At 39.8% G+C, this 11,961-nt stretch overlaps 1 protein-coding gene across 5 annotated transcripts; it reads left to right on the top strand.

Annotated features, from left to right (window-relative positions):
* Positions 1-264: 264 nt before the first annotated feature.
* Positions 265-11,868, top strand: mapk8a (mitogen-activated protein kinase 8a). 5 transcript variants are annotated; one of them, XM_034152085.1, is made up of 13 exons: positions 273-386; positions 4,584-4,750; positions 5,035-5,164; positions 5,323-5,381; positions 5,489-5,627; positions 6,423-6,588; positions 7,275-7,346; positions 7,708-7,890; positions 8,009-8,133; positions 8,252-8,315; positions 9,147-9,224; positions 9,510-9,562; positions 9,869-10,091. In XM_034152085.1, the coding sequence occupies exons 1-12, from the start codon at positions 351-353 to the stop codon at positions 9,512-9,514; spliced, it is 1,224 nt and encodes a 407-aa protein (XP_034007976.1). In that variant the 5' UTR covers positions 273-350; the 3' UTR covers positions 9,515-9,562; positions 9,869-10,091. The 5 variants fall into 5 exon arrangements, with proteins under 5 accessions (XP_034007972.1, XP_034007976.1, XP_034007971.1 ...); XM_034152081.1 differs by lacking the exons at positions 7,275-7,346; positions 9,510-9,562 and adding an exon at positions 6,812-6,883 and having other exon boundaries at positions 265-386; positions 9,874-11,868; XM_034152080.1 differs by lacking the exon at positions 9,510-9,562 and having other exon boundaries at positions 336-386; positions 9,874-11,868.
* Positions 11,869-11,961: the final 93 nt, after the last annotated feature.

The following is an 11,961-nucleotide window of genomic DNA, read 5'->3' as shown; positions in this document are numbered from 1 at the left end:
AGCCAGGTAATTCATCAATGACATTAACTGTACATCGTGCCCAATTCATTTGCTGTATGACCACCAGCACCACGCTGAAGAACTGAAACTTTTTGCTGTAATTGGGGCTATTCTTAGTTTCTCGCCTTTAAACACATAATTGGCTTATCTTTGCTGTTGACAGCGCCAGGTCATAGCCACCAATAGCGGATGGCGTGGGATCAGCTACACCGATTTAACTAATCTGTCTGACGCCCAAAGGTGCGGTGGATCTCCGGTGGTAGGTGCGCTACAAAGAAGCCTGAGAAGGACGAACGATCTCGGCCAAACGAGTGGATTGTAGCCTGCTGCTATAGGGCTGCTCCCCCACAATGATCATAACACTGCGGGCTCTCCTCGAACAAGGGGTAAGAAAGCGTAGTAGCCTTGTCTTGCTGCAGGAGTCGGTACTGGGACGTTTATCCATGCCGCTTGCCTTCTCTATTGCGCGCAGCTTTTCTCTGCAGGCCCCGGGGTATCTGCGCAGGGACCAGGATAAATAACAACCATTCAGGCCTGTCAGGAGGGCGCAGGGAGAATTTAAACTACTCAGCGCTAAGTTAACGTAATTGTACCTAATGTCCTTATTTAGTCACATGCCTTTGCAGAGCATGCTGCATACCGTCGTTGTTGTAGCGTATAGAAGCTGATGCATGAACTCTACACGGTTCCCTACTACTATGGATTTCTGCAGAGCCCTAATGCATGTCATAGTCCACCAATGATCCCGCAGTTAAATATGGACAGGAGATAAGATCCAAGGGCTAAAAGAAGATAATATTGCTCTGATGACAGTGATGATGCAAATAATAGCCCTCAAATCTTTAATAAATGCATATGATAACTGCAGCATCACTTTGTATCCTGGAAACATATATAAAACCTTTTATGCTTTGCCCATTGGTCCAAGTATGGAAAGAAACTAACCAAGGAACTGATGATGCAAATAGCTGTCAAATCATTTATCAATGGATATGATAACTGCAGCATCACCTTTTACCCTGGAAACAGATATAAAACCTTTTATGCTTTGCCCATTGGTCCCATATGGAAATAAACTAACCAAGGAACTAGTGGGAAAGAACATAAAACTCTTAATTTAATTAAAATCCCAGTTATTTATTTGTGACTATACTGTTAAACACAGGTATACTGACATAAAACAAAAATAATCATAGCCTATTTAAAAGTATACTTATACCCTGTGTTCACCATCATCCAATGTACTGTAAGAATCCCATCTGAAAACCTTTATAACTTGGATGTAGTTGTCTGTTAGTCTGCATAAAACAAATAGCTTCATCAGTCATGAAAGCAGGTCTCTTATTTATAGTTTGAATATTAACACAACATTACTAGCATAATACAGACAAAGAAAGAAAGAAAGAAAGGAACCATTTTAAATTCTTAAACATTTCAAATGTGTCCATATACTTTACTATTTTTGCTTTATGCTGTGTATGTTTCACCTGTATGTGGACACTGGCTGTTGTAACATTAATCTTTGTGAAAAATGTTGCAGCAAAGACATTTTGTGGACAAAGATCAGTTGCCAAAACATTTCATTTTAGTTAGAGAAAAAATGTCAACTCCTTGTTGACCTGTTTGCTCAATGAGCCATTAACCATATTGGCACTCCCTCCCAGCTATTCTCTTTATTGTCACCAGGAAAACATATTTTTTTAATGAAATGTAAAAATAAATAAATATGCTGCCTCATATTTCACTCATTGGGAAATTCTTATTTCACATAACATTACATGTATGTCTCTCATGCAGAAGAAGTTCTATATTTTAAGTGAGGCTAATGTCTGCCCTTTGCAATACATTTCAAATAAAGCATACTGTAACATCTTATGGATCATGTTTTAAACGGAAAAGGGACAAAACAAATAGATAGATAGATAGATAGATAGATAGATCTGATAGATAGATAGATAGATAGATAGATAGATAGATAGATAGATAGATAGATAGATAGATAGATAGATCTGATAGATAGATAGATAGATAGATAGATAGATAGATAGATAGATCTGATAGATAGATAGGCGGAAGGAAGGAGGTAGGATGGATGTAGGAGGCGGTGGGAGGCGGTGGGTGTGTCTCTGGATCGGTGACGTACTGCTGGGACGCATGCCCCGTGCGCACTGCGCGTCCTGGCCTGTCAGTTGTAGCCAGATGGAAACGTAGGCAAGTGAATTTTGGTGAGGTCATGTATTTTTAAGCCGCACAACGGAATAAACCATCCTTTACCGGCGGCATAAACAATTAGTCCGGAACATTTCGCCGCAGATCACACCAAGGCGGGATCGATAGTATCGTTTGATGACAGAGGTAAGATGAGGATTCGCACCTCTGCTCCTCAGACGTGCTCATTGTTTGGCCGTGGGGGAGGGTCGTATGTCGCTATTTGCATGCTGCTTAACCACAGTGTTGTTGTTTAACGTTGTTACAGTGTAGCTTCACTTATTACTTACCCGACTTACCTACTCTTCGTGTCGTTACAATGAGATGTGTCCGTACATGTTGTAGCCTTTAAATATCGTGTGCAGATTGAAGCTAGCATACGCCGACTGCGCACTGATTCACAAACAGGCCCTGTCATATCGCGATATGACTGTCATTAAGGCTACAATAATGTCTTCTTGTGCAGCGGCCGGCGTATTCGCAGTCAAGCGGTTACGGTATTAGCTCCTTTTTGCCGTCTTTACAGTGTTTTACCTGCAAGCTACCTCTGCTTTTAACAGGAAATAGAGGGGTCGTGTGGCCAAGGTTAACACGCTGACAACGAGTTAAAATAAAAACGGGTCGATAGTGTTGCTCCACTGTTAATATAGGCCTGGAGAAGGAACAGGGTCTGCTTTTCCTCTGTCTCTCTCCGCCCTGCTGACACTTTTCATGTGTGGACTGGGAAAATGGCTGTTTCAGTTTGGGCATATATAATGTGACTGGAGCTATTGTATCAACAAGGTAGATTATAATAAACGTCTGCAGTTCAGATTAGTTATTGTTTTTCCTCATCTGCTGTTGCGGGATGCATCTAAATTGGAAGAACACAATATTCTAATTATGTAAATATAAGATACATTATCATACAATTAGATTTTTTAATTTAATTTTATAAACAAGAAAGCTACTTCATATTCTGTTGTGTTAATAAGTGATGTTACAGTTTTCCAAGGAAGGGCATTTTTGTAATTTGTTTAATTTATGTTTATGTTTACCAGTGCCATGATCTGAATTGTCCTTGAAGTATGTGCTTCTGAAACCATTCATTAAATCATTAAGCAAAGCAGCCTATAGAAAACAGAGGTTAGGTCATTAGAGAGCAGTGTGCTCCAGGAATGACCTCCCCATATTTATGCTTTTGCTGGATACATTTTGAGACTATATGTATTGCAGTTCGCTGCCTTCAAATCCTCAAACCACGAGGTCCAGACCTCTTACTGTAGGTGCTGCTGAGACTACTGATGTGGCTGCTGCACTCCTTATAAATACTGCAGCTGACACATAACTGCAATCTAATAGAAGGCCATTGATTTCAGCAGTATTTGCCAACGCAGCATGTAGTTAAGCGTCAATACTAGTTATTTCTCAGCAGGGGCAGTGGTATTAACACAATGGGTTTTAATGTGATCCAATGTGCCTGTGATTACCTCCCTGCAATGACCTGACCTCAATTACCACCTTGAATAGCCATTATTATAATCATGATCTTACTACAAAGTAAGTGTCTATACCACCCACATCACTGCACACTAGCTGCAATATCAAGCCTTCATAACTAGCCAACGAAGATGATGGTAGCCTAATTGTCTTCCTGTCTGAAAAATAAAAAGAAGCGGCATGTCTATTTTCATGTTGTGAGGGAGGCGGATGTTATGTACGTCTTTGTGACGTTGAACGAACAGAAGGAGAGCTGACTCATTTTTCTCTGGCAATTATATCCCTCATATGGACCGAGTGTCGGCAGAGTGAAAGAGTGGGGAGGGTGATTACGCTTATATAAGAATTGAAGAAAGGAAAAGGAAGCTGAATATTCCTTTTTTGATTTTTAAGGTGGTTCTGTTGACTTGAAATACGTTTGGGAATATCATTCACAGAAATTTGGCGTCTCTGTGTTGCGTGTTGTCTGGACTCACAGCCACATGGTGCAACTTGACCCAGTTAGCATGTGCCTGTGGAAGACCCGCTTGTAGAACTGGGCTCGAGTCCTGGGCTGGGGTCCAAACTCACAGGAATTATCACCTAGCTTGGTTTTCCAGTGTGACAGTCACTATGAGAGTCGTGTTTCACATGATGGAGTAGACCTTCCCGTTGCCTGCTGTTCTGTCACCACCACTGCTGATGATTTCAAATCCTCCATCCTGGTGTGTTTGCTGAGTTGCTTAGATAAGGAAACGCAGTGCTCGCCTCAATTGTGAAATTCAGCAATATCTTTTCTCCTTTCCTTCTAGTTTGCTTTCTTTTGAGCAGAGATTTCATTTGACTGTCTTTTTGCTCATCTGCTGGTGTAGTCCTGGAACAAATATGTAATTGTGTCCCTGTCTTTGTGTACACAGAGGACATTTTTGGATGCACAGAGAGAAATAATAGAAGACCTCGCCATGAACAAAAACAAGAAAGAAAGAGAGTTCTACAGCCTAGATGTTGGGGACTCAACGTTTACAGTACTCAAGCGATACCAGAACCTGAGACCCATCGGCTCAGGAGCTCAGGGAATCGTCTGGTGAGTGATGCAACCTCGTCAACATTTTTAGTCAACAGCTGATTGCAAAAATAAAGGTCACTGATATGTTACCAGAACACTCATGATTAAGAAATCACAATAGGAATCTATATAAACAAAATTAAATTGTAATACTCTTTTTGTACTTGTACTTTATGTTGTTAATGAAAATAGGAGAGCTGTTTAGACTATTGAAGTCATAATACATAACCTGTAATGTTTACTCATTTTCATGCTACATCTGTGACCATATTTTTAAATGATTTGCTAACTATGTTCCTCAGCTCTGCCTATGACCAAAACCTGGAACGAAATGTTGCCATCAAGAAGCTGAGTCGGCCGTTTCAAAATCAAACCCATGCCAAGAGGGCGTACAGAGAGCTAGTCCTAATGAAATATGTCAATCACAAAAATGTAAGTTCGCAAATAAATTCACTCGCATAACCAGTGGGAGACATGGTGTTTGAGAATGACAACATGTTTACGGAGATTGTATGCTTTATTGTATGTGCTTTACTTTATGTAACTGACATGACACCACTGTTCTGATTCATGTCATTTTATACCCACAGATCATCCACCTATTAAATGTATTTTCACCACAAAAAACATTAGAAGATTTCGCAGATGTGTAAGTATTTTTATTTAGGGCAGTAAGTTTGCATACAGTATGTATCATTTCTGTGATTGAATTATTTCCTTCTCGTATGTTTGCTGAAATTGTTTCTGCCCCGTCAGATACTTGGTGATGGAGCTGATGGATGCTAACCTGTGCCAGGTCATTCAGATGGAACTGGACCATGAGAGGCTGTCCTATCTGCTCTATCAGACATTGTGTGGCATCAAACACCTGCATGCCGCCGGAATCATTCACAGGGTGAGCATCAGCTGGCTATGTCTGCACAGACTAACGCCACGCAGGTTTCCTGAAAAAAAGGGAACCGTTAAACCCTCTGTGACACTTTACACTGAAATGCAAGGGCAGTATTTTAATGACCAACAAATCTATCTTTAAAATAAATTGGAGATATAAAAAATCTCAAAACAAAACATCAATAAAAAACTATTAACGTTCTATACTTCAACTATTGTTGATGAAATGTCTTTGAACAAAACACTGAATTTCTTGCTACTTTTCTGAGGTGTGTACTATGAGCTGGTACATACTTCTGACCTCCACTTTGAAAAGGGAAGGTGAACATTTGATACCATATTGATTAACAATAAGAAGTTGTTGACTGAGGTTTACAATTGCACTTTTCATGAAAAGACTCCCAACTAGTGATATAGCACCAAACCCTTGGTGTAATATGCCAGTACTTGATTTATAGTGGCATTACTTGATTCATCTTGAAACTGTAAACTTTAGATGCTTCTAGAAGGCAATTCGTATTGCAGAGAAACATGGCATAAACAAAAAATGAATCTCCAAAAAAGATCTTGAGCAGGAGCTGTCAGGTGGATTTGACTCTTGGGTAATGTTTTATCATATGATTTTCTGTAATTACAAAAACCCACAAAAAGTTATCACTGTTTAAGTAATGCTGCTTCATGCCACCACTTGCTGATACTGTACATCACTACATCTGCATTTTTTTGTCATTGCTTGTAAATGACAAAATTAACATTAGAAATGACAAGAAATCACACTTTGCTGTGTGTTTCTCTGTAGGACCTGAAGCCTAGCAACATAGTTGTCAAGTCAGATTGTACACTGAAGATTTTGGACTTTGGCTTGGCTCGGACAGCTGCCACGGGCCTCTTGATGACACCGTATGTGGTTACACGCTACTACAGAGCCCCAGAGGTTATCCTGGGCATGGGCTACCAAGCAAATGGTTAGTGTTCATCTACTGAATGCACTGTTTTTGTGTTAGATCTTTTATAACCCATGTACAGGCACCTGAAGATAAGTCTTGCTATTAACACAAGCTTCATGGTGCTTCTTCACATGATGGGACTTTGTTTTAACAAACTGCTCACTAACCGGCCTCCTGCGTGTAACTAACCTGTTGTTGTGCATTCCTCTCACCTCTTACCGGCTTTGTTCCACTTCACTAGTGGACATATGGTCTGTGGGCTGCATACTGGCGGAAATGGTTCGCCATAAAATCCTCTTCCCGGGAAGGGACTGTATCCTTGGGTCTATTTGAATATTTCTTCACGCTTTTACAGTCTTTTCTAAAGGGTCTGCGCCTCCTGCTGAGCAGACTGTCAGATCTTTCCCTAGTCAAATGTTGGCTCGAATACAGTATGCTGTGCCAGGCTTTGGGGACTTTCTATAATAGCCCAGTTTAACATGCATTATTGCAAGCTTTCTGACTGCCATGGGCTTTAAACATGTCAGTTTTCATTTTCATCACTGCCTTGCTTTCTCTCATCTATCTTGCTGATGCTGCATGTTCTCCATTTTCATTCCCACTGCCATTTTGCGTGCATCATTTTCACCTTGTTGTGCTTTTATTTTTATCCCACCATTTTGTTTGCATGTCCACCTCCCTGTCATCTACACATCCATGTGCAGTGGATGTATGGTCAGTGGGCTGCATAGTGGCCGAGATGATCAAGGGGTGCGTGTTGTTCCCCGGCACTGATCGTATCCTTCCCTGTCATTAATTCATCACTGTGTCATCACTTCATGCTGTGTGAAGAGAACTGAGTTCCCCTCATTCATTCCCAAAATGTTCCACCCTGCAAACAGGACGTCCATCATTGCTCGGCTACACCCACTTATAGTGACTATATTAAACCAAAGCAGAGAATAAAGGTCAATAGATTGATTGATACTTGCTGAGACAGATTCTTTATTAAAATAGCTTCGTAGGAAAAGAGTGAGTGGCTGCATCATTTATGTTATCTAAGTTTGTGTGTTTGAACAATGTAAGAAGAGTTTGCAACGACAAAGAACGCTGCTGGTGTGTTACTGTATATGTGTTTCCTTAACGTTTACACTTTAGACATCGACCAGTGGAACAAGGTAATTGAGCAGCTGGGCACTCCATCTCAGGATTTTCTAATGAAGCTGAACCAGTCAGTACGAACGTACGTAGAAAACAGGCCACGCTATGCTGGGTACACCTTTGAGAAACTCTTCCCAGATGTGCTCTTCCCTGCCGACTCTGATCACAACAAACTCAAAGGTAGTGTGTTTTTTATTTACTATAGTCATATGACCTAATAGAACTACTTCACCAAATACATTTTTAGACTTGTGTTTATTTGCAGAGCTTCTTATGTATTTGATGTTTCTCCCCTCAGCGAGCCAAGCCAGAGATCTTTTATCCAAGATGTTGGTGATCGATGCCTCCAAGCGCATCTCCGTAGATGAGGCCCTGCAGCACCCCTACATTAACGTTTGGTACGACCCAGCCGAAGTGGAAGCGGTAAGTTGATCTCTGATCCTTAACTGAGTCATGCGATTTTGATTACATCACTTGATGTGGAAATTTGGCATCACTCTTGTGCCCCTGTCTGCCATTCAAGCCTTTTTCTCTTTCTCAGCCCATTCCAAAGATCCTAGATAAGCAGCTGGATGAGAGGGAGCATACCGTGGAGGAGTGGAAAGGTCAGACATCATGCTAAGACTCTTTCACACTCAACACTTCTCCCAGTCCGTTTTCAGTGTATTATTTACCCTCTGGCTTCTGAAGCAGCACAATAATTACCTATGAGGTTTCACTCTGTAATCTGAGTGAATAGTCTGATAAAATACATTTATTCTGATGGATGTCAGTACCTCGAAAATAGTTATATGTAGATAAATACATTTTAGTTTCAAGTTATTTACAAAACCAGCTGGTTAATTAAACATCTAACATGTTAATATGCAACTTTTAATCATTTATAAATCCAAGCTATTTTTTCATCAGCTCTGTAAACGTTAAACTCTATGATTATCAGTTTACAAATGGTGACGTGATCACGAAAAGCACAAAAATAAACCTTGTCTAAAGAAATCCAGTGGGACAGCCAGTAAATGTGCAGATATGCAGTTGCTTGGTTGCCCATGGAGATCTGTATCATCACTGTAGTTGCCAGAGGATGCGTTGCATGATTTGAAATCCATTTTGAAGCCCCTCCGTTAGTGTTTTCCACTGTGGGGAACCTGATTCGGTGGCGCAAACAAGGACTTCAGATTGAAAAAACATATCCCTTTCAGTTGTGCTGCAGGATGAGCTCATCCTAACCCCTTCCTGGTATAATGACCCCTTACTTATTTTAAAAAGGGTCACGCCCACAGAGCCTGTCCAAGTCAGAAACATGACGCTGATTGAACTGTGCAGTATGAAATACATTTTGTAGGCACATTTTAAAGAAGAGTATCACCTACACACGTCATTGATCTCTACCTGTTTCTCCTGTCCCACTTAACCTTCTCCTGTTCTGTCATTTGTAGTGCTAATTTATAAGGAAGTGAGTGAGTGGGAGGAGCATAAAAGAAATGGTGTGATAAGAGGCCAGCCTCCTCCTCTAGGTGAGTAATCTTTATAATTTTGTGATATAAGAAGCGTTGGGAAGAATGAACCAGTAAATAAATAGAAGCACATGATATAAGAAGGTTGATGTTAGCCTGAATGTGTTCTGGGTTCTGACGCTCAAATGTTAATACTTTTTTATTTTGTACAAAAGTACCTGAATACAAATATGATGGTAGGTTAAACCAATCTACATTATGTCAAATCTGAGATTTCTAGACTTCTGGATATTGTTAAAGAATTATGTAAAGTCATTGTTTTTTTTTAACCCTTCAATATTTCAGCTTAAAGTACAGTGTACTACGGTCATGAAGAGGTGAAGTCTTTGGAGAATAAAGTAATTAATTTGGAATATTTTAAGAATGAAGCCATCATATTTTTCTAATAAAGTTGAAATATTGCTATAAAGCTCTGGTTATTTTCAAATAAAATCAAAATATTTCGGGACCAAGGTAGTCATATTTCCAGAATATATGTTATGTTATTTAAGCTTCACATAATTTGACTTGCAAATGACCACATTTTAGATAACTTTGAATTGAAATGTAAAATTACTGTTTTCATCTGTATGTGTGACTCAGCAGACGATGGCAGTTTCATGTTTTTTCAAACAAACCTATGTGGTGACGTGTGTTTTTCGCAGCACAGGTGCAGCAGTGATTGACAGCCCCCCTCAACCCACGTCATCCTCCTCTTCGGCCAACGATGTCTCGTCCATGTCCACAGAGCCCACTGACCCTAGCAGTGACCCCACCATCACCTCTGAAACAGACAGCAGTTTAGACAGCCACACCTCTCTGGGTGCGCTGGCCTGCTGCAGATAACACACGCATACAATCCACAAACACACACACACACCTACACAAAAAAACCAACCTTTCCTCATCAGTGTGTGTGATGGGAGAGGGTTTAGGCCAATGGAACTTCTCATGTTAGTTTGTAGAGCTGAGCTTTTAATGTACAGTTTGTTTTTATTTCCCCTCCCCCTATACTACTGTAAATGACTGTGGTTTGAAATTGTATCATTATAACTGTATTTTTGCTGCAAAGAAGAGAGTATGTTTTGATGTGAATCTGTGATGTATGTGATGGAAGAGAGGGATTCGACTGTACTTTACTCATTGCTGTTTTTTTTAGCTACTGCTACACAGTTGAAAACCACATTGTTAGCACTGCAATATTATGTTGAGTATATTTTTTGAATTGTTCATTTGGCATTTTTGTATTGTTTTGGGACATGTGAATGAATCTACACCAATTCTCTTTTTTAACAGTAGTCTATAGTGCACTTCATCTTGAATCAAAACGCAGATGAATGATTTTTTTAAAATATTTTCCCTCATCTTTCTTGTAGAAAGCGTCCTTTGGTGTATCCACCTTATTTCTTAGTATTACGTCACCTCTGATTGTGTGCATCTTGACAAGCAGTCAAATGGTCTATTTCCCTGACACTGAATTTCTTTTTTACTATAGCATACTGTTAACTGACTGTATTTTAACTTATGTAGGTAGATGTAACTTGTAGGTGATGGTCTGTTGGATGAGGAACAACAGGGTGAATGTAAGTGAATATAAATGTTGCTTAGTGAGGAGCCAGTGATTACTGTTAGCACTGTAACAATTTAATATAGTCCACTCCACTGGCTAGAATGAGTTCTGTATTTGGGACTGTCACCAGAAACTAAGTCTAAATCACTTTCAGACATTGGTCACAGCTGTCTGATATTTAACATGTTTAATTTAAGTGCCCTTACTCACTTCAATAACTTTTCAGTCCTCTTTGTTGCAGATGCTCCTCTCTTCTGTGGTGCGTCTTTCTGAGTTCTACCTCACATGCACACATGTTTTTTGAAGATGCATTATGTATATCACGGCACACATCATTGGAAAGAACACAAGATCCATATTTTTTCTTTATTTGCGTTATTTATTTATTTATTTCAAGCTAGGAGGCGTCTATTGTATGTAATGTACATTTAATTCAGAACTACTATTTATATGCATTTTTGTTTCATTTTTTGTTTGTTTTTCTGTGCAATATACTTCATAGATTAATATAGTCAGTGATTGATCTGTACATTTTACTGGAAATGTATGTATGTTTTCTGAGGCTCAGGAAACTGCTACTTGCCATGGTAACCTTTGGATGTATATGATGGCTGAAATTCCCAACCTGTCCCTTTGCTCTTTTCATAGTTGGGCACTCCAGGCAGTGACCCATAGCATCAGCTCCCAGAATGCACTTTGGGGATTGTGACGCATGTCCTTACCCCTTTCTAGGCCACATCTCAACTGACTGTTGTGACTTCCTGTTTTTGTCATTTTCCTCTTCTCCATTTCCTCAAAAATAGAAAAAGATAGAATAGAATACGCATGAGTTTTCTCTGAGCAAATCTGGCTTTAGTGCAGGTACATTTAGAGGAAAGATGGGAATTCGGCACCACTGGGATGATGTTGCAGTCTTCTGATGGGTTGGCCAAATACTGACAGCAAAGAGCTAACCTGTTGTAGTGTGTTTAGATCAGGCCAGTTATGTAAAGTTAAGCCTTTTGATCTGAAATTGCCTCACTAACAGACCAATTATATACATCAGAAATGGAAACTGTCTACCTTCAACTCCAACAAATAAAAGAGTTGAATTTTTAATGTCTCATTGTTCTTTATTTTAATGTCAAGTAAATGTTTCTCTCATGAGTTCTAATGGGAAATGAGGAGGGTGTGCATGGGAAGACTTCA

This window comes from Trematomus bernacchii, unplaced genomic scaffold, assembly GCF_902827165.1.
Source record: "Trematomus bernacchii unplaced genomic scaffold, fTreBer1.1, whole genome shotgun sequence".
Lineage (NCBI taxonomy): Eukaryota > Metazoa > Chordata > Actinopteri > Perciformes > Nototheniidae > Trematomus > Trematomus bernacchii.
The sequence above is the reverse complement of the archived record's forward strand: the minus strand, read 5'-3'. Positions and strand labels throughout refer to the sequence as shown.